The sequence below is a fragment of the Sander vitreus genome, chromosome 16 (genome assembly GCF_031162955.1).
Source record: "Sander vitreus isolate 19-12246 chromosome 16, sanVit1, whole genome shotgun sequence".
Lineage (NCBI taxonomy): Eukaryota > Metazoa > Chordata > Actinopteri > Perciformes > Percidae > Sander > Sander vitreus.
Genome location: NC_135870.1, coordinates 30,023,494 through 30,041,944, shown reverse-complemented (window position 1 = coordinate 30,041,944; position 18,451 = coordinate 30,023,494). Strand labels below are relative to the sequence as shown.

The following is an 18,451-nucleotide window of genomic DNA, read 5'->3' as shown; positions in this document are numbered from 1 at the left end:
GGATTCTCTTTTTGAAAACTGGCGGGCAAAGTTTGCACAGAAATGTAAGATTTTTTTCACTGACCTTGTCATAAAACTTGTTTAAATGATCATACAACGCCTCCTTGCTGCTTCGTTGCCTACCAAGGGGGTAAGCTTCGCTTCAGAGCTCGAACCTCCTATGGCGCCATTTTGATGCTACCAAACGATCACCCGACGTTAGCATCCCATTGACTGCCATTCATTTTGACGTCACTTTGACAGCGAATAACTTTACATCTGATGCGTTTAAAGACTTTATTTGTCCATTGTTTATTTCTAAAGAAACACGACAATGTATAAAAGGCTCCATTACCTTGTAGCTCACGTTATGGCTCCGTAGCAGACGTTTTTATAACAATAGGCTAACGATTGGGTCATAACCACGAGACTTCCTGTCTCATAGTAGAGGAGTTACCGTATAGTACAGGAGAAGCTCGCAGGCAGTTTGAACTTACATTAGCTGTTTAAGTTTAATTACTAATGTTAACTATCATTTTAGTGATCAATAATTAGCCTGTGTCTATGTTATCTCCTTACATATACCTACGCTCTCCGTCTCTGCTAGATTGGGAATGATTGAGATTTCTCTTGGCACAGCTACCAGAAGACTTCCAACTTTCAGACAGGTTGCTCACGTCACATCTACGTCGTCTCTCTCAGTTGCAGGCTGCTCAGTAACGCTCAGCGCTCACCGGAAAAGTGCTTCTAATATCCTTCACTGGTCTCCGTCCAGAGCAATGGGATCTGTTGGTCCATTCTTATGTACTGTCTATGTCGCCTACATGCTGCTTTTTGTTTTGATGATGCATGCGGCGGTGCGACACTGGTGGCTGGTGTTGCCAGATTGGGTGCCCTATTGAATGTTCACCCAAAATATGAACGAGTTCATGAACTATCGTTCAATGAATGCGTTCAGGCACAACACATGGTGGCTGATCCATGATAGAAAGATTAGAGATTACCCGATGAATTGCAGGTTTGGTAAATACGACGTAAGCTCAAGTATCACATCTTTCTGTGGGTTGGCCATGGCGCTGATAACGCTGCATTCGCAAATGTACGTACATCTGGCCCTGTGTTTCCTGTTTAGCTGCAATCTCCAGACAGTGCTTGTCGACTTGCAGGTCAGAGTTGACCTTTGAAAAGTTTACTATTGGCCCATGGAAATATGGATGCACTTTGTATTATTAGTTTGCTACCCTGGTTGAAAATTACGACCAAAAAAGGGAGCGAAGGCATTTTTTTTTTTTTCACACATAGCAATGACACTATTGATGCTTAATGGGTGTACTGGAGGCCCTGCCTGTGTAGTGAAAAGCCTTTAAAAGCTGTAAAAGCCTGTCCCTCAGAAAGTAAATCCAGTATGATTTAAAAAAAACAAAAAAAAACAGCTTGGATCTTCGATCTGGAAATGCTGAGCAGATTGTATCACGGCTAAAGCTAACTCAGTGGAAGTGAGGTCCTTTGACCCTGAAGGTAGTGGATGACGAAGCTGCGCTAACAGTGATTTATTTGCATAGCACTTTTCAAACCCAAGTTACAAAGTGCTGTACAGGAAAAACAATAAACCTTGGTTAGTCTGCAATTCCCTTGGCTCGATTGTGTCGATGTGATATGGCCGAAGGAGCTGAGCTAGATTAACATGATTGCCAGAGATATTCTGCTGGCGTAATGCTGGAGCGACGGGAGAAGGTCGATAGAGTGATGAAGCGGGCTGGGATGGTGGTGCTGTTATGGCAGTGTGTAATGGTTATTACAGGCTGGAGAAACGTTTGGGTAATGAGGAGTGATGGGGAGGCAGCAATAAAAGAATAGACCAGAAGGAATGGAGGAGGAGGCAGAGCACCAACGTGGGTCGCTGGTTGGGGCTCTTCAGTTTTGCATTGCCAGACCTTCCTCCACAGCGCTGCGGAGGAAGGTCGTCTTCATTCAAAGGTTGTTTTAGTCGTGCAACAGAAAACTCTGATTGGACAGATTAGTCTTGCTAGCTGTCTGGATTTACCCTGCAGAGATCTGAGGAGCAGTTAACCATAGTCCTCACAAATCCACCAGAGGTTAGAACGCCAACACAAAGAAAGAGGAAGGTGACGGACATCCGGCCTAAAATGAGGGACATCTGGCGGAATTTCCGGCGACACTGGAACAATTCCGGAAATAAAGTACCGTCGATATACAGTACTTTAGGTCTGAATTCAGATCCTGGCTTCCCACTGGACGAGCCTCGTCCAGCTGCTTCAGGAGACACACACTGTCAAAGGGTTGTACTTTTAATTAGCAGTGCTCCACCTCGGTGGACATTTGACAGACTGTGTTCATTGCAACGCGTTTTGGTTTGGCGAAATCGCTCTCCACGGAATAGAAGTATAACTCCTAAGACCTGCACACTTTCTTCACCAAGTCGACTCAGCTGTTTACTTCGCTGCCCCCTGAAGGACGAGCTTGCTGTTAAATTAGCTAAGATAGATAAGCAACTTAAGGGCCCATATTTGTTCAACTCGGACGGAATAAAACACACCTAAATCTAGGGGTGACCCTGAACAGTAGAATATTCAATGCTTTCGATCAAAAGAGCCGGATTCGACTGCCAGTCTCACAGTAGAATCTTCACACCGCCGCAAAGTCTAGTTCAGACCAAAGATTCTGGATGAGACAAGTGTACAACTTTCAGCTACTTGCAGCTACTTGCAGCTACTTGCAGTGTGGCAATAAGCAGCGTTCTAAAACCTGCCAGTTTACACTAATGCGAGGAGATAAGACGGTGTATCATCTTCACAGCACAAAAAGACTCTTTGTACTTCCTTCCTAACTTCTAGGCTTTTTTTGTAGCTGGATATCATCTGTTGCGTCTAAATATGAATGTGGATGACGTTAGTGATAGTAAGATGCTTGCTACAGCTGCATTTCTAGTGATGAAACGGCGAAAACGTTTTACTTCTCTGATTCACTGTTCTGTTTTAACAACGGTCGCTCCACCATATACTGTGTTTGGGGGCGCTCGTTGCGCCTCCTGACCGGTTCTGACCGCTGCAACTTTTCCCTGCAACGTTCTAAACGTTTTGTCTCGTCGCGAATCTTTGAAGCTTTTCCAACCGCCCCATGACAGATTTACATTTAACTTTCAATGATCTGTGATCGGCGTCGCCCCCACCCACATGATTCAACAATCAGTCCACGATAGGCAAAACTTGACAATTCTGATTTGACTATGAAAATTCTTACTCTGGGACACCCCTACCTAAATTGTTACAGGAAGCAATCTCATGTAAGAGGCTATAGTTCTGGGCAGGGAGAATTAATTAGTTTGCTATTTGATGTATTTGTAATCTTTATTGCTGTGTGAGTCTTACTGTATCAATGTGAATTAGACCGCTGTGTTAAAGCACCATTGGGATGTTAGCTATGTGCTTCTGGGGATACGGTTAATCAACTCTTCATTGTTCAAAAGATTAGAACTCTGGCGACACACAGCCGAGCTGTGAGTGGATGAAGGGATTGGGTATTCTCCACGATGGAAGTCAGAATCTCATGTATTGCTTTGCCTTGCTTTGTGTGCTTTCCTATGTCTTTCTTCCTTTTTACTAACCACATCCACATACACTCGCATAAACACGCATATCTACATGCTCTAACTGGCATTCACACACCTTTTAATTGCACAGCTAGTCTTTCGTGTAACTCAGCTTAGCTCCACGCCATATTGGCACTACGTCCACCATTTGTACCTCATGTCTGCGACACAAGTTCGCCCAAAGTGTCTCAACTCTCTTAATCTCCCTCGCCATCTTCGAACTTTCAACTTTTTGCTTTTAGTTGTAGTTGGACAATGGATCCTTTATTGATTATTAATCGTTATGAGTCATTATCCGTGATTATTTGTGTATGCGTTCCATGTTTGTGACTCAAAGTATTTATCAAATTACCTTGTACTTTAAGGCAAGTCCCTGTCGAGGTTGGGTGTGTCTCGGCACTTCTTTGAATGAGCACTTAAGTCTCTGCTGCCGCCAGTGGCATTCAGACGATCCCGTCTGCTCTGTGTGGCACGCTGGCTATTCTCCGCCAATGACATCACCGAGACAGACTCAGTGTCAGACAGAACACTGTTGCTCCAGTCATTACTCCAGCTGCAGAGACAGGGAGGTGGTCGTTTACATGGAGACAGGTTTCAGACAGGCCACTAGACCATGACATAAATATATTGTGGGTCAAATTTCTGTACCTGAGCCTTTCACTGTATTTCATTCCAGTTTGCTCACAGTCTGCTTGCAGTCTGCATGAATTATAAGTCTGATTTACTGATGCAGCAGTTTTGTTTAATTATATAATCAGCAACTGAAACTCTTTTCAAATGTGTTATATGTTTAGCCAATCAGGATTGAGCCTGCCAAAATTTAAGAAAGTGGAACCTAATAAGGATGCTTTATCCCGTTCTGTTTTATCCAGTTCAATTATAATAGTCAAAATAATGTTTATTACAGCTTCAGGCAGAGTTTGCAATTCTGGAGAAAGATTGTTAATATATGAACTCAACGTCCAAACAAATACATCCCTCTTGTAAGTGCTCTTTCAAAATGTTAGCATGTGCCAGATGAACCGTCCGTCTTGCTCCCACTGCCTTTCTCTTTACACATCCCTTTTCAGTGCACGGCCGTGTATGAATACCAGATTTCTTTTCAGTGCACACACAGAACTGACAGGGGGTTTGATTTGTGGCACAGCACATCCTGGTGCAGACAATTCTGTGCATTTTGGAGCAATAGAGCATGTTAATGCCCCTCTGATTGCTTAAGATCCAGAATTATCCACAGACGTCTCCTCCTCTTCAAAACAGACCTGGTGATGTCAACCAGTACAAAGCAGAGATGTGGACTTGAGACTTGGACTCAAGTTGACTTGAGTCACCGTTTTGATGACTTGCCACTTGACAAAAAACAAATGACTTGAGACTCGACTTTTAAGTTAATGACTCGAGACTTGACTTGGTGTATTCATAAGTTTGAATGTAAGCTGTTAAATATAAAATAATATAATTGAATGTCATCACGTTTCTGTCTATCTAACTATTACGCTACGCAGCAACAGCAGCGCAAACTGTGAACCGTGATTGGACGATTTGTCATGATTGGATGACTGGCTTTAGTCGGACCAGACCAGCACAATGGCTGCGTCTGTGCCACGAGTATTCACTTTGGGATCTAAACAAGCCTGCAAGACCGTTTCTCTGAATATCAATAATTATAATACAGATTAAATTCATTGCAATCTTTGTTGTACTAGTTATACAAACTAGCCGAACATTTTATTAGGTGGGCTACTAATACCTTGTCTTTTCTCTTCATAGGGACCGGATACTTAAGGTAAGAGTGCTTTATCTTGGGTGTAAAAAAAAAGTGACTTGATTTGGGACTTGACCTGCTTAAACTAGGGTCTGGACATAACTTTACATACTGTAACCTGTGACTTCACTTGACCTTCCCCCAAAAATAACTCAAGACTTGCTTGAGACTTGGACCAAATAACTTACCAGGGACTTGAGCGAAGATGACTTGGTCACAACACTGGTACAAGCACAGCAGTTTCACGTAAAAAATCTGCCGCTGTTCGGCTTGTTGGTGGAGAGCTGCCACAATTTGCTCGGCTTGTTTCTCTGATAACTTAAGATCCAGATATCTGATGTCTAAACTCCTTCATCTGGTTAAAAATATAGTTGAAACAACTAAGATCTACAAAGTGTATCTTAAATTTAAAAATGTTGCTTAAAACTGGATAAAAAGTTATGACAGCTTCTGTTAGACAACCACAACATGACCAAATGACACTGTCCGTGCCCCTGATTAAAATGACAGATTTCTCTGGGTTTGAACATTGGAAACATTTGACATAATGTAAGTACACAACTCAACAAAATATATAACATAGGTCTTGTGGTTTTTAGACATTTGAATGTGAAGATTCCCCATACAGTATTATATAATTAAGCAAAATTCCTACTTGACCTTGCAGTCCAGCTAATGAAAGCAATGAAATGCCATTGTTGTCAGTAGGTAATCTTGTCCAAATGAGCATATTCCTACTATTATACCAATGGCTTGGCAAATAAGTGGCAGAATAGATACATAAAATCTGCAAGAAATAACCAATGTCTTGGACAGCCTAATGCATTGTTATCAATTGGTATTGCTAACAATGGCTAACTGGCTAGAGCTACCCCCACAATGAAGAATCGGACTTGTAAATGGAACTCATTCAACTCGGGCTCGACGTCATTCCCAGCTCTGGCTTCCGAGGTAAATGAAACGCACAATCGGTCCTAAAACCCCAAAATGAGTTTTTGACCTTTCGGTCGCCTTGTCTTAAAGTAAATTTTAGAATGGGTTTTGGTTAGATGACGGATGAAATATGGTCTGCGGTTAACACAAGCTTAAGAGATTTTCTCTTTTTGTTCTACTGTCAGTAAATACCCTACTCGTGAATTTTGAAGCATTTACATGTCTTAAAAATCAACTTCTAATAAGTGGCTAAATGAGAACACGCAAAATCATTTGGAAGCTAGTGGTGGTGACGTTATGTGACTGTGGTGTAGTTCGTTGTGGAGTAGTGGAGTTTATTTGTGAACATTATCTTATCATTTAAGTAACATACATTGTTGTTTGCCACAGAGCTTATTTTCTGAAGTAATCCAAAAGCCAAAGAAATTGGCTCCTTCACTGACATTGGGCGTCTGGAGGGCGGTGCTCCTGGTCACCTTATTTAAATTAATTAACAGGAAGGAGAGGTGAAAAAACACGGAAAAGCGCCTACTTTTAACAGAGAGACAGTCCGTCTGTCCAATCAGGAGGCTCCGTCCTCTGCTAGATAGGCCCTACCTTTTCCGGTAGAAGTTAATGCCGTTTTGTTTTCCTATTTGCTGTCGTGTTTTCATATTTGCTGTCGTGTTTTCATATTTGCTGTCGTGTTTTCATATTTCCCGTCGTGTTTTCCTGTTTGCTGTCGTGTTTTCATGTTTGCTGTCGTGTTTTCATATTTGCTGTCGTGTTTTCCTATTTGCCGTCGTGTTTTATGATTTATTGAAGTGTTTTCCTATTTGCTGTTGTGTTTTCATATTTGCTGTCGTGTTTTCATATTTGCTGTCGTGTTTTCCTATTTGCTGTTGTGTTTTCATATTTACTGTCGTGTTTTCCTATTTGCTGTCGTGTTTTCCTATTTGCTGTCGTGTTTTCCTATTTGCTGTTGTGTTTTATGATTTATTGAAGTGTTTTCCTATTTGCTGTTGTGTTTTCATATTTGCTGTTGTGTTTGTTTGCTGTTGTGTTTTCATATTTCCTGTCGTGTTTTCCTGTTTGCTGTCGTGTTTTCATGTTTGCTGTCGTGTTTTCATATTTGCTGTCGTGTTTTCCTATTTGCCGTTGTGTTTTATGATTTATTGAAGTGTTTTCCTATTTTCTGTTGTGTTTTCATATTTGCTGTCGTGTTTTCATATTTGCTGTTCTGTTTTCCTATTTGCCGTTGTGTTTTTCTATTTGCTGTTGTGATTTGCACTTCAGGGCCACCGTATGCAACAGATTGGACAGATAGTCTAGCTAGCTGTCTGGATTTACCCTGCAGAGATCTGAGGAGCAGTTAACCCAACCTGATCTCACAGAATTCCGTGAAATGAACACGACCCCTTAACTCAAAATCTGTGGCAGTTTCACGGAATCGCAAAAAATTCCGTGATGGACCCACGGAAGAATTCCGTGAAATGAACACGGCCCCTTAAGTTGAGGAAAAGGTTGTGGGTGGGCTTACCTTTCCATGACATGCGGGACAACAACGAGACGGATGGGTTTAGGAAAAGAAGAACGGGATGCAGGACAACAACTGGACGGTTGGGTTTAGGAAAAGAAGAATGGACTATTACGGTTGGGTTTAGGAAACGTGACACGCAGGGACACAATCCCCGGTCTCCTGGGTGAAAGTCCTGTGTTTCTACCCCAACCAACCTCCCTACGCGGATTTTCTGGCTTTCATACTACTCACTACCATAGTCTAATGTCATCTTCTAATTGACTTTACATTGGCATTGTTTTCCGTGGTGGCTACACGGAATTTTCACACAATCCGTGCCACCACCACGTAATGCAGTGTTAACAGTTTGTGATCATTTCACGGAATTCTGTGAGACCAGGCTGAGTTAACCATAGTCCTTATACCGTATATCCATCAGGGTTTAGAACACCAACACAAAGAAAGAGGAAGGGGATGGACATCCGGCCGGAAATAGGAACAAATTTACCAAACTTACAGCATATTTTAAGTTCTTCCTTACCTTTGGCTAGAGATGTGGGTGAATGTGGTGGGTTCATGCGCAGTTAAAGCACTTTTGCTTGTTGAGAAGTTTGTTTCTGTCTCCATCTCAGATGCATGCTGTATAGTCGTCCCATTACATTGCTATAAAAAGAGGAGCAGAAAACAGATTGACAATTGACATGTGTGCACAGATTTAACAGGTTTTGACACCTTTTATTTAACACCAATGCAGCATACATTGATAAGCTGCAAATCTTGAAGAGGCAAGTTAGAAATCTGACGTCCTCTGGCTGAGCTTGCCAGATTGGGGCCAATACCAGTATTGGTATTTTTCCTCTTTTTCCTCAGGCTCTGCCTCAGACGGTCATGGAGCTTCTTCCTCTGCTTCCTGTTTGTGAAGAAACAAACTAGATTGTGAAGAGGCCCAGATCACAACTGGACAACATGTCTGAGGGGAAAGTTCCAAATGTAGATATATAAAGTAATAAATATACCCCAATTTCATTTTATGGCTTGGCTGTAGTAATGGTAATTGATATTTTTTTTAACGTATAGAGGTCAATACAAAATACACTTCATAATATTGTTATTGTGTCCAATAGCACCACAAAATCCCCAAATGTCTCAACTCATTTGGTTTGCCTGTATCTCTGATCATTGCTATGCGGATGATGTCTAGCTTAATGTATTTGTAAAACCCAGGACATTTGTCTGAATGAGATCACTTGAAATGTTACAGTGCATTAGACCACCTGGCTACTAACTCAAAGTTGGTTTTCAAAAACCGCTGGGTCAATTTTGGTATTGAGTCTTGACTATTGTAATTTCTTGTATTAATGTTTAAGCCTAGAAGCTCTAGCACAATTACTATGAGTTCCAAATTCTGCTGCGCAGAAGACTTCCCATCCCGATAAGACTCAACAGGCATATTATTACCACAGTTTTGGGTTCACTGGCTTAGGCCTCTCAGTTGATCAGAACAAAATTTTTGTTTCCGACTCAAAGTTCAAAACTCAAGGTGGCTGAGCTTTTGCTGTCATGACACCCAGGCAGTCTCCCTCTGGGAAAACATCTCAATCTCATCCTAACACATATTAGACATTTTATTGATTGGATTTGTTCTTGGTTCTAAATATTTATTCACGTACTTTTTTTGTAGTATTTTATTGTCATGTACTTATTCTTAAATGTGTTACTTTGTAGCCTAACTTTTAAAATGAGCCATGCAAAAAACAAACACAACACAGTTCACACTTGTGGAGATTTTGGGAATTGGGGGAACTATTGGGCACTATATTAAAATCAGGGGGTGTATCTTTAAGTTATAAATGAAACAGAAATGTAACATGAATTACTTTGTTTTGCAGTAGGCAACCACACACATGATTCCAACGACTAGGAGTGCAATGCAGATTCCTGTTATTGTTAAAATACGTTTCTGATACAGCTCCTCAGCTTCTGAAAAAGAGGACAGTCCAATCTTAAAACTTTAGGTGTACAACACGCACATACAGACACATACATTAAGACCATTAAAGCCATAAACCCAAATAATAAGCAAAGGCTCTGTAAGGAGGTTTTTACATTTGCATCCTTGTATCAGAAGTCATTTGCTACTATCGACGTGATTAAAATCTAATCCACATCCACTGTGGCCCTCATTCATGAAGCTTTCACAGCAGCCGAACATGGGAATTATGACTGACTGTGGTTACTTAGGCTTTTTTTTCTAGTACTACAGTACTTCCAAATGTGGTCAGTCTCATGGAACAAAGGATTTACTTTAGCGCTTAAAGTGGTACTACAGGGATTTAGTATTGTGCTTCCATGAAGTTGGGGGACTAGTGAGAAGACAGTTTAAAAAGTCAAAGCAGCAGAGGCCGAGGTATCCTGACTTTCAAACCCATTCTCACTCCCAACTCGTCAAATTCTGACACTTGGTCATTGGCTTTCAGTGTCAGACACAGACGCAAAAGGCACCCTTTAGCGTCTATATGAGACACACCAGGGTAACACTGGGTAAGACCTGTAAGATGACGTGGTATTAAAGCTTCAGTGTGTATTTTTATGTTAATGAACGTCCGTTTCATTCAAGCCATTGCCAAATGAGTTGCTACAAAGCTAATTAAGACTATCAGCTCCACACAACTCTCTTTGGATTTCTCAGTATGACTATGTTCAGAAGATTGTGGCGTCCGGTGACTGTGCAGAAAATCGAGTAAAGATAATTACCTCTTCTAAACAGTCCATCATGTTTTTTTAATCCTCCATGTCTCCTTGGACAGACAGTTTTGTTGTCATTACTTAGAATTCCTCATGGGGGAGACAGAAACTACGCACTATAGCTTTAACAGCAGCAATGGTAGCATGTCACTTAAACGTGCATTTTGTAACCACACCCATGATCTTTTCCTAACCCTAACTGTCCCATTCTTGTCCCGTGTGTTACTTACACTTATATATATATATATATACCTGTATGGAAAACATTTAAACTCATTTCAAAGGAGTCTATATGGAAACACTTTGATATCACATAATATCTCCAAGATTACCTCTAATCCACTAGCCTGTTTCCCTTCACTTTTTATCCTCCATTGTTCATCAATGCTGTGTAAGGAGCACTGAGCATGAAACCCATACCTGCATATTTCAGTGTTGGGTCTTTCTTTGCACTGTTGTTATTTTAGCAAATTGAGAAGCTCTAATACGCAGTTTCATTTTTGGCAAGTAAGTTACCATCCTTTATGTTCATTCTCCCTGGGACTTTTGGAAGTCCTGTTTTCAAACTGTATTTTAGCAGGATAATAGTTAAGGTGTTTTTATATTGTCAAACACACTGTGCATAACCAAGCATACTTGCATATTGCATACCAAATGGTATTTTTGAAATAAAACATTCAATACATATGTGAACTTAGGCTCATTATGGAGAAACAGATGGTAACTGTATTATAAAGGCCTGTTCCTATGGTGAATCTCTATATCTTTGCTTTTGCATTGCTTGTACATTTTGCTTCATTTTGACCTTGCCCAAGTATAAGTATTGATATACCCAAATTTACCCCACCAATATAAATCATCAGTAAAGTGTGGCTTCTTTTTTCCACAGCTGCATGCAGTTTACCAAAGTGCAATCAAATAATAAAGTGCTCATTTATATCATATCAGTGTTCCATAAAGCAGCTGCAGAGAAATTTGGTTTTATGCCTAAAACTGTTTGATGAATGTGTCGGTTAAAGGTCCAATATGTAATACTGACAGCAAGCATTTAAGCGTTTGCCAGGTTGCGAACGCTAAACTCAACGTCCCACAATGTCAATGTTAGCTAGATGCTAGTCTCACATTGCCAGACATTACTCTGCAGCAGAGTTGCTAGTTGCTGTTATGTCGAGGGTTATAAAAGCCCGTGCTCTTTCAGAGCTCTGTACCCGGCTGACAGTCACCTTTTATCGGCTAAACGTGAAAACACCGACCACTAAAAAGACCGTGACCCTGCGGAGTTTTGTGCCTGACTGACGGCCACATTTTCTTGGCTTAACGTCACTGCAACAGCCGCTAAAAAGACTGCAACCTCACGGGCGTCTGTAACCAAGGCACAGTCACCGTCTGTCGGTTACGATCGCTGAACAGAAGCGAGGAATGAATTTCTGCAGTTTTGTTGCGTAGCATTCTTGTCAGGGAGATAGTATTTTAACTTAGCATGTTTCCTTAATGTCTGGTGACATATTGTGGTCCTTTTGTGATTAACGACAGTAAATATATTACATATTGGACCTTTAATTGTCTTGTCAGCCAAAACTGAGAACTTGAAAGGATGCAGCAGGGTCCATGCAGTACCTTTTAAATTAGTCAACTGTCCTAGTGCTGGCATTGTATAAGAATATATTGCGTTCAATTTTAATGTAATTGCCTCATTGAAAAAAACTAAATATTGAGATTGAGGTAAATGTGCTAATTCTCATCCGCTTTCTTTGGGCAGGTTGATATTAGACATTTGAATGCATTTTTTTCTGCAAATGTGTGATGAGAAGAGGCAGAAAGTGCAGAGCTGCTACAGTATGAGGAAGAGTGGAGAGAATAGTTGAAAACATAGATGTGGTGGAGGTGGAAACAGAAAGGCAGATGGAAGGGCATGGATGGAGTTAGGACAGTGATGCTGCTCTATTGGCTCATGCTGAACACTGGTTGCAACAGAAAATGCAGGAAGGGAGAGCCGAAGGGGTGTGAACATACAGCATCAGAAATGTACAGCCTCTTTGGCTTTCATGGTATACTCAAATAAATCAGCAGCGGTAAACTGTTGACCTGCATTTAAAAAGGCACGTTTGACAGCTTGCAGATGCATCACAGTGATTAAATAATGTTGATGTGTTGGTGTTATTTTTGATTGCAATATGTGCAAATGTGATATCTTATTTGTGCTGATGGTCAAGGCTGTATGATCCCTTCATCTGGCAATAGAAAACTAGCTTTAGTAGAGGGTTTTAGCTTACAGAGGAAGGAACAATCCATACCCATAAATTCAATCCCAAGATGTTCTGTCAGTGTAGAAAGGTGACACAAAAAGGAAATTTGATTTTTCAGATGAGATGATAATATTTGTGGTTCTCACATATGTATGTGTTTTTGAGGTTAAAGAGATGTAGTCAGATTTAGCTTGATGAATTAAGGGTAACACAGTCATTATACAAACATTACACACTTGGATTTTCTATATGAACTTGTATAAACATTAAGTATCTGAAATCTATCCTAAAGGTACAGGAAACAAATAACACCTTGAAAAGAGTTTATTCTGACTTTTCTCAAAGTTTTCCAGGCACCAGGGTGGTATGTGCAATTAAATTAAATTTTCAAATAAAATTGGGAACGACAAAGCCACGTGGTGTAGGTTGCTATGGCCAAACACAAACATGGCACACTACGTTTATCTGCACATAATATTCCGGTTCATGCACTTATTCCAAAAAAGACAATATTAAAACTACGCTGTTTCCATGGCTGATGACTAATGGATTTTTTCAAACTTTTCCAGCGGTGGAAGACTTGTTGGACCGTGTGAACACAGCGTCTCTCTTTCATTCCTTGAACCGCATTCTTGAAAAGGTCTGCTCATATCCAAAAACCTGTTGATATTGATGAAGTCTTTTGTAATGTTTATATGACTCATTGTAGACACAAACTGTATGTTTCAGCCCGATAAGCTTTTGGTAACCTGAATTAAAATGCTAGTTAAGCACAACAGGAAACCAAATCGAAAGTTTGCGTGACTATCAACTGGCTGCACCTGAGGAATGACAGAACTAAAGTACATAAAAAACATCAACAACCCAACATATGAAAAAACAAGCTCTCTATTTCACTGTCTTTTGCAACCCTGTTGTCAGTCAAGAGTGTTGATATTGGACAATTACATTCAATGATGTCTTTATTCATTTTCATCCATTGCCAGCTTTTTTTTTTTTTTAAATCCATGCTTACAATATCTGATGGTAATCTCAGCCATCCACTACCCTGACCTCCTCACACTGACTTTCCCAAGCCTCAAGGCAGAGTGAGAAATTGTAACAGTGAAATGTGTGGGTAACTGTACATTGTTGCAATTCCATTTTTCATTTGGAAAAAACTCACTCTTTGCCAGGCTTTTACAATATTCCAACACTAGAGCCCTTGCTTTCTGCACTGAACTGTCAGCTTAGTTTGTTTTGTATCCAGTTCTGAGTAAAAAACGCGCTCTGCACATAATACTTTTTCTTTGTCGCTTGGAATAAGCTCCTTGGAGGTTTTATGGCGAAACAGCCACCAAATGTTTCACCTGTAATAGTCCTTCCCTGTGAAGTAGGCATGGGTATTCTCTCAATTCTCTCAACACTAATGACAATCACAAAGCAAAAGAGACATCCTGGACTCTTCTGTGTGTCATGAAACACTGCCAAACTGTTTAAATCCCAGCCCGTGAATCAGGGAATAAAGATGATAAAAACATTAGAAGAAATTCACAGCAATTGATTTCTTGCAGTGCTTTAGTTACATTACAAATTCATAATTTTAAGGTTTCCTGTACCTTTAAAACACCAATTCAGTTTTTTAAAACACATGTTGGACTGTAATGAAATACTTTAAATGATGCAAATACAATATGATATTTAATGTATCTAACTTGAAGGCAGCACTACTGCAGTGGTATGGCTTGGTGCATGCACTTCTATCAGTGTGCCTGCATTTGTAGACCTCCATGCCAAACAGTCAATAAGCACTCAGCACTATACATCTAGCATGCTATGACAACCATGCACCATTCCCAACATGCATATTATCAGTTTATTTTTCATGATTTAGAGCAGTGTTTCTCAAACCTTTTTTCAATAATGTACCCCCTTTTAATTTCTTTAGCCAAGTACCCCCTGACCAGTGCAAAAAAAGATATTTGGTAGAAAGAAAAGCCTTAATAAAGAGGTACATTACATTGCTGCGCCTTCACTGTCAGACTTACTAAACAACAATTTTTTAACTGAAGAACACTTAAATGCTACATGTCAAATGTTTAGAATTTATCACAAAATTCAGTCATTATTATTGTGTAATTATTTTAGGAATTATGCATTACTGATCTCACATACCCCCTGCAGTACTCCAAAGTACCCCTAGGGGTGTGTTTACCCACATTTGAGAAACACTGGTTTAGAGAAATCAATAATACAAAACTTAGTGTAAAATAAAAAATAAAATTAAAAAAATTGCAGAGCAAACTAGAGTGTGAGGGACACTGCAACGCTCCTTCTCTTGCTGCTCTCATCTTGATCACACTGATATGTGTTTTTGCAGTGAGAGCTGTCTTGCTTTTGCTAGTCAAAACATCATGGCTGTGACTTTGAGATTTTCCTCACCAGGAAAATGCAAATGCTTAAAACTACCTTGTGGTCACGCAAGTAATGGTTTTCCTCTCTCAGAAGCAGGGGTTAGGGTTTGTTATATCACTGAAAAACTTCTTAGAGAGGATGTAGGAGGTAGATGTTTAGGTGTACAAAATGCCTGACTTTGATACCCCATCACATCCAACAGTCAGTGTTGGTTTCCAATAACGCTATCGTTTCTCTGCCTAAACCTATACACCACATTGTTATGTCCGTTCAGGAAAAATTAATCTGTGTTCGTTTGGTAACGCATGCTTAGTATGCAGTTGTTTTGGTCCGAAATTGGCAGTTCCGGTTTCCTGAAAGTAAAGTGAGCTGTGTGCTTAAACCTCTCATCCAGCGTCCTTATTATATACAACATTTGGCGACGAGGATGGCTGAATTTTCTCTTCCTCCTCCACCTACAATACCGTGGAATCGCTGGCATCAGTCTTTTGAAAACATACCTTCAAGCTACGGGACTAGTCGATGTGAGTGCAGCTCGGAAAACAGCATTGCTGAGGCACTGTTTGGGAGTTGAGGGACAACGTGTACTGGAGACGCTAACCGGCAATGGGACAAATACAGACTATGCAGGGACAGTTTGAAAGACCAGTTTGCTGCCCCACAGAGTGCTTTATTGAGACGGTTTATGTTTAGGCAACGCCATAAACTCCCAGGTGAGTCCGTCCATCAGTACGTCTCCAACCTGAAAGGTTAAGCCAGCCATTGTAAATTTGGCGCATTGACAGACGCGATGATACGTGATCAACTGATTGAACACACTACACAGTCTAAAATCAGGGACACGTTGCTACTCGAATCAGATGATTTGACACTAGCTAAGGCTGTTGCCATTGCATTCCAAATTGAGCCGGTTGATGCTTCACCATGGATTTCGAATCTGGTTGTGGTCAGGAAGAAAACAGGGGCTCTGCGCGTCTGTGTGGACCTCCGTGCAGTAAACAAAGCAGTCATCTAGACAGATACCCATTGCCCACGTCTGAGGAGCTCACAGCACAATTTCACGGCTCCACCGTCTGGATCTCAGAGAGGGGTATCTCCATGTGCCCCTCCACCCTGAAAGCAGAAACCTGACAGCCTTCGTTACACCTCAGTGTTTTCCGCTACACGAGGATGCCGTTTGGCCTTAGCTCCGCCCCCTCCTGCTTCCAAAAGGTCATGACCTCAGTGCTGGCAGGTATACCAGCGGTTGTGATCTACCTTGATGATGTGGTGGTACATGGTTCTACTACCGCTATCCATGACAGTTGCCTGCAAAGTGTGTTCGAAGCCCTCGCCAAGCACAGTCTAACCCTCAATGGCAGCAAATGTGTTTTTGCTGTGCCGGCCATTGAATATGTAGGCTTCCGACTTTCCACTGAGGGCATCTCCCTCCTTCAATCTAATGTGGAGGCCATCCTCTCTGTCCCCAAACCGACCTTGGCTGCCCAGCTTGCTTAATTCCTGGGCATGACAGGCTATTACATGAAGCTCATGCCTCAGTATTTGGCCATAACAGCCCCACTGCACCAGCTACTTCGGAGAGATGAGCCGTGGGTCTGGTCTCTAGAATGGACCAAGGCAGTGCAAACTCTCAAAGTTCAACTTAGCTCACATCCAGTGTTGGCACACTTTGACATATCCAGTCACACCCTGGTCACCTGTGATGCCTCGGCCATGGCGATAGGGGCTGTACTATCACAAGTACAGAACGGCGTGGAGAGGCCTGTTGCATTCGCCTCCCGGGCTCTGAACCAAACTGAACAAGGATACTCACGGAAGGCACTCGCTTGCATGTGGGCGTGCGAGAGATGGCACCTCTACCTTTATGACCGCCAGTTTACGCTGAGAACTGACCACCAGGCCTTGACTGCTTTGCTCTCCTCTAATGGCACCAGTCACAAGCTGCTGAGACTGCATCAGTGGTATGACCGCCTTCGCCAATACAACTACACTTTACAGTTCACCCCGGGCCGGGATAATGTCGTTGCAGACCTTCTCTCTCGGTCAGTTCCTGCCCAGGCCCCACCCAACAGCGTCAACCACATCGAAAGTGAGATTATTCACATGCTACACACTCCGCTCGAGTCCACAGTCACTCTACAGGACCTGAAAGCAGCCTCAGAACAGGATCCAGTCATCTTCCATCACCTACATTCATCAGGGATGGCCAAGGGAATTACCAGAGGAGCTGTTAGCCTTTTCTCGGGTCAAGCAGGAGCTCTCTTGTTGGAATGACATGTGTGGCGCGTGGGTTGCACTGTGATTCCCTGGAATCACAGTGCAAAGCCCTTTGCCCTGTGCTGGCCATGGCACATGAAGGCCACCTGGGCATAGTGAAGCTTAAACAGAGATGCCACGACCTGGTGTGGTGGCCAGGCATAGACAAAGACATCGACGCCCTCGTTAAAGAATGCCCAGCATGCCTTGTGAGTGGGAAAACCGGCCACCGACACCCACCACCCCTGCAACCTCTGGCCTGGCCCTCAAAGCCATGGGAGCATCTGCAGTTAGACATATGTGGCGAGATCCACGGGGCCCCCCACTATCAGCGTTTCTTGGTCGTAGTGTATGATTTACACTACCAAACCAAACTACCAAATGGCCTGAGCTGACCACTACTGGCTCCGTCACCTCCCAGGTCATTGTGGACTTTCTGGATACCAGATATCACTGTGACAGACTGGGTGAGAGCTCGCCGACCGCACAGGGAGAACAACATGGCGTCATTTTGGTCCACTCCACAGCAAGTGGCTCGCCGACTGGGACCAGCCACATACCTCCTAGATCAGTGGTTCCCAACCTTTTTTCCTTGGCGCCCCCCCTACTTATGTCTAAGAAAAGCTGACCCCCCCGGAAACCGAAGTTAAGGAAACTAAGTAGCCTGCCTACAATTTTAAGCGAGAACAAAAATACATAGTTTTTATACAGACTTTTGTATACATTATATATTCTAGTGTATTATCATAATTTGTTTAACATGTGCAAATATTTTTTTTTTACCTCAACCTCAAACCAGATAAAGACTTGCGCACCCCCTGTGATCTTTGTCGCCCCCCTGAGGGGTCCCCGGACACCAGGTTGGGAACCACTGTCCTAGATGATGGCATCCGCTGGCACACGAGCTGCCTTCAGAAGGTGCCAGCACCTCCTGCAACGTCAACTCAGAGCAGCGGGGACATAATGCCACCCAGAGCGGAGCAGGAGGACTCCATACCTCAATCAGCCGCACAGCCTGAAGATAC

General features: G+C 42.1%; 1 protein-coding gene across 1 annotated transcript in view; it reads right to left on the bottom strand.

Annotated features, from left to right (window-relative positions):
- nrg1 (neuregulin 1) overlaps window positions 1-18,451 on the bottom strand; it is a 42,826-nt gene that overhangs the window by 4,868 nt on the left and 19,507 nt on the right. The window contains exons 4-6 of the mRNA XM_078272293.1: window positions 9,663-9,765; window positions 8,545-8,695; window positions 8,327-8,448 (exon numbers count right to left, since the gene is read on the bottom strand). Of these exons, the coding sequence (XP_078128419.1) occupies window positions 8,327-8,448; window positions 8,545-8,695; window positions 9,663-9,765 (376 nt within the window). The remainder of the gene's footprint in view (window positions 1-8,326; window positions 8,449-8,544; window positions 8,696-9,662; window positions 9,766-18,451) is intronic.